The sequence below is a fragment of the Leptosomus discolor genome, chromosome 7 (assembly GCF_034619465.1).
Source record: "Leptosomus discolor isolate bLepDis1 chromosome 7, bLepDis1.hap2, whole genome shotgun sequence".
Lineage (NCBI taxonomy): Eukaryota > Metazoa > Chordata > Aves > Leptosomiformes > Leptosomidae > Leptosomus > Leptosomus discolor.
This window is the reverse complement of record NC_141397.1, coordinates 7309872-7314145: the sequence shown is the minus strand read 5'-3', so window position 1 is coordinate 7314145 and position 4274 is coordinate 7309872. Positions and strand designations below refer to the sequence as shown.

General features: G+C 57.7%; 1 protein-coding gene across 1 annotated transcript; it reads left to right on the top strand.

Moving 5' to 3' along the window:
- Nucleotides 1-887: 887 nt before the first annotated feature.
- Nucleotides 888-1472, top strand: TWIST1 (twist family bHLH transcription factor 1). Its single transcript, XM_086468190.1, has one exon. It carries the CDS (start codon nucleotides 888-890, stop codon nucleotides 1470-1472), a length of 585 nt encoding a protein of 194 aa, XP_086324316.1.
- The last annotated feature ends 2802 nt before the right edge of the window (nucleotides 1473-4274 follow it).

Below are 4274 nucleotides of genomic sequence, written 5' to 3'. Positions count from 1 at the left end.
CAGACCCCGGGGGCTCTGGGTGATGGGAGCGCGGTGTGTGCGAGAGCGGGACAAAATTAGGATGTGCCTGGATGCTGCCCCGCGGGTAATTTCCCTTTCCTCCTTTTCGCTGCGAGCCGTGCCCGCTGGCGGCGGGGAAAGCCCGAGGGGTGCGGGCTGCCCCCCGACTGCTCCGGGGCAGCCGCCCCCCCCGCAGCGCGGGTACTTAAGCGGCCCTCTGTCCCCTCCGCAGCAGCGCAGGGGGTGCACGGACATCCCCATAACCTCCCGGCCAGCCCCCCCCCCCAGCACCACCCCAAAGCCGAGTGCGAACCGAAGGAGCCTGAAGGAGAAACCGCGGAGAGGGAAGCCGAGAAAGGGGTTGGGGTAAGGATGTAAGGGGGGTGGGGGGTGGGTGGGCGGGGGGAGGCCAGATCACTTGTGAATGGCTTGAAAAAAATAATTGGGGGAGGGCGTGGAGGGGGGGAAGCGGAAACTTTCCTATAAAACTCAGCAAAAGTCCCTCCTCTCCACGTCAGGCCAATGACACTGCTGCCCTCAAACTTTCCGCCAGCAGGAGCTATAAGAACCTCCAAGTCTTCAACTTTCTCCCAATCCCAGACACCTCGAAGGGGCTCCAAGGAGGGATCGGGAGGGATTTTTTATTCATTTTTTTTGCTTGGCTTTTTTCTTTTTTTCTTTTTTTTTTTTTTTCCTCTTGGATCCTGATGCCATCCCCCCTCCCCCCAAAGTGAGGTCCTCCCTCCCTCCCTCCCTCCTCCTCCTCCTTCTCCTCGCAGGCCAGCGAAGCAGCCGCTCAAGGGGGAGCTGGCGGGTTAGGTGCCCCCCTCTTTCTCCCTGCCCTCCCCCCCCCTTCCCGGCCCGCTTCTCGCGTCTCCCCCCCAGAGATGATGCAGCAGGACGAGTCAAACTCGCCAGTCTCCCCCGCCGACGACAGCTTGAGCAACAGCGAAGAGGAGCCGGACCGGCAGCAGCTGCCCAACAACAAGAGAGGGGGGCGCAAGCGGCGCTCCAGCCGCCGCAGCGCCGGCGCCGCCGTCGGGGCCGCGGACGAGCCCTGCAGCCCGGCCCAAGGCAAGCGGGGCAAGAAGTGCGGGGCGGGCGGGGGCGGAGGAGGAGGAGGGGGCGGCGGCGGCGGCAGCAGCAGCGGCGGGGGCAGCCCGCAGTCCTACGAGGAGCTGCAGACCCAGAGGGTCATGGCCAACGTGCGGGAGCGGCAGCGCACGCAGTCGCTGAACGAAGCCTTCGCCGCCCTGAGGAAGATCATCCCCACGCTGCCCTCGGACAAGCTGAGCAAGATCCAGACCCTCAAGCTGGCGGCCAGGTACATCGACTTCCTCTACCAGGTCTTACAGAGCGACGAGCTGGACTCCAAGATGGCAAGCTGCAGCTATGTGGCCCACGAGCGGCTCAGCTACGCCTTCTCCGTGTGGAGAATGGAGGGCGCCTGGTCCATGTCCGCGTCCCACTAGCAGGCGGCGTCCCCCACCCGCATCCCCCCGGCAGGAGCCCTAGGTAAGGCAAGGGACCCCCGAAACCGCCGGGAAGAAGGGAGGAGGGGATGGGGGTGGGGGCTGCGCCGTGGGCCGGCCACGCGTGGCCGTGGTGGGGGGGGAGAAGGGCCCTCCCCGCCCGGCGGGGCCTGTGCTTGCAGAGCGGGGCGGCTGGAGGTGCTTTCCCCCAACCCGCACCCCCACCACCCCTCTCGCAGCCCTCCCGTCCTCTCCCCGCCGCGTCCCTCCCCGCCCCCCCCCCCCCCCCCCCCTCTGCGCGGCCCGAGGGACGCCCCCGCGGGGCCCACGCGTGGCGGGGCGCTGCCGGCGGGGGTGGGCTGCGGGCGGGGGAGGCGGCGGCGGCGCGGGTGTGCCCCGGCCAGATGGGGCCGGCCTGAGATCACTCCTTCGGCCGGGGCTGCTGGGGTGGTTCTTCCTCCTCCTCCTCCTGCTCTATTTGGAAGGGGATCCGTGTCCGCCCGGGTGCCTCCCGAGGAGCGCTCCCTGCCGCCCCAGCAGCCCCCGTCCCTCGGCTCCGGCCCCGCCGGCTGCCGGGCCGGGGTGTCGCACGGTCACCGCACCGCCTGCGCGGCGGAGCCGAGCGTTTCTGCCTCCTCCATCCCCGCCCGATCCGTGTGTACTTCCAGAGCCAGGGAGGCGTAGGGAGATGCATGTGTACCTTTCGTTTCAGTAACGAGTTTTCCGCCCTCTCTGGGTTTTTGCAGATGACATTGTTCCCACAGAAGGAGAAAATGGACAATCTAGAGACTCTGAAGTTGGATACGATTTTTTTGGTCTTGTCTAAAAAAAAAAAAAAAAAAGTACCAAGGATTTCTTGGAAATTAGAAGAGCAATATCCAAATTCAAAGCAGGGCGTGGGGAGCACTTAAGGAAAGAGACAAGGGCTTTGGACAGTGACTACCCTTTGGGCGTCGGTACAATCCACACATCTCTGCATTCTGATAGAAGTTTGAATCGTTCGATTTTTTTTTTTTTTAATTTTGACGAAGAATGTTGGAATTTAACGTTTTTATTTGCCTTTTTTTTTTTTTTTTTTTTTTTTTTTTTTGCATGCATTCCCAAGAGGTCGTGCCTATGAGCCACTGATGAAAGGAAATACATTATTGTGGACTTTCTTCATTCTTGAATGAAACCAAACAACAAACCAAAAAATATCCCTGTAGAGATGAAAACTTTTTTTTTTTTTTTTTTTTTTTTTTTTTTTTTTTAAGGGGGAATAAGCTGGGCTCAAGCTGTTATATACCCGGTTCCTAACTTTTTTATTATTATTATTTTTCTTCTGAGAAAAAAAATAAACATTTTATTTATTTATTGATGACCCATGTTAAAATGCAAATAGATCCGGTGTCTAAATGCATTCCTATTTTTATGATTGTTTTGTAAATATCATTGTATATTATTTTTCTGCAATAAATAAATATGATTGAAATTTTAATAACCTTAAAGTTTGGTCTCTGAGAACTCAGGGTTGGAACTGGAGATAAATACCTGCTTGTTGAGCTGTAAAGACACCCAAGAGAGAGGGGGCACTAGTATAAACAAACCAGGCGAAAAACGCAAATAAACTAGCTACTGACAGACACAGGCACGTTATTTATTGGGACAGCTTTATTATTCTGCGCTGAAGCTCACTGCATTCGGGGGGGGGGGGGGGGGGGTGTTGGAGGAAGATATTCTCTCTTCTCTCTTTCTCTCCCTCCCCCCGCTTTAATCCTTACTCCAAACACCGCGGAGTTCCGCGGGGAGCGGAGTTTTTGCCGCAAAGCTCCGGCGCTGCCGCTGCCTTTGCCCCCCTCGATGTAAGGCAGGAGCAGGGCCCATTCCCCAGCCCCCGGCGCAGAGTATTTTTGCTGATATTCCTGAGGAAGAGGCGTCGGTTTTAAATGGGAATTCGTCCACCCACAGGCAAAGCGAGAGCAAGGGAGAGGGAAATAGGGAAGTGTCTAGCGAGTGGGGTTTTCCGGTGGAAGTGATGTTTGACTGCTCTGCTCTCTAGGGTTTTATATAATATATGGACTAACGATCACCATTTCGTTGTGCAAAGCACGGGGGGACACGCTAACCCGCCCTCTTCTCCTTTTCTACATGTAGGGCGCATGTTGCCTCTGTTGCTTCTCACCATCCCTGCGGTGGGGTCCCAGTCTGCGGCGAGACCCCAGTTGTAAGAGCGAGGAAACCTCCAGCTCTGAGGGCTCGGAAGGAAGGTGGAAAGGGAAGTTGTTCAACCCAAAAAAACCCTCCAACCCCCCACCCTTATAACCGGGCAGCGGATTCCGCCTCTGCTGTCACTTGCTCATCTCCCAGCGCATCGCAGCCGGTTCGTGCCCGGGGAGCGACGCCTCCTGTCCCTCCGCGGCTGCGAAGTGTGCGCGGGTGCGCAGGGGCGGCCCTGGGAGCCGAGCGGTGTCCCCCGCGGAGACAGGGACGCTGCCGCCGGGATTCGGCCAGTGTCTAGGGTAAATAGGATGGGGTGTTTTTTCAAAACAGAGCCTGTTTGCATAGCCCAGGTGAGTTGACTTTATTGCCCGAATGTTTTTGTTTCCATATCCACATATTACCGTCTGCTGCTGACATAACAGTATTATGAATTTAATATCGTGCATATTTTAGGGCCAGTGCGCAATGTTTACAGTAGAGAGCCCGCAGCGCTTGTTTGCACTGCCGGATTAGCGAGGACTTGGAAATTGGATGGGGGGTCTGGTGGTCGCAGCCCTCCGTGATGGAGAGGAAGGGGAGCCGCTGCGAGCTCCCGGGGGGCCG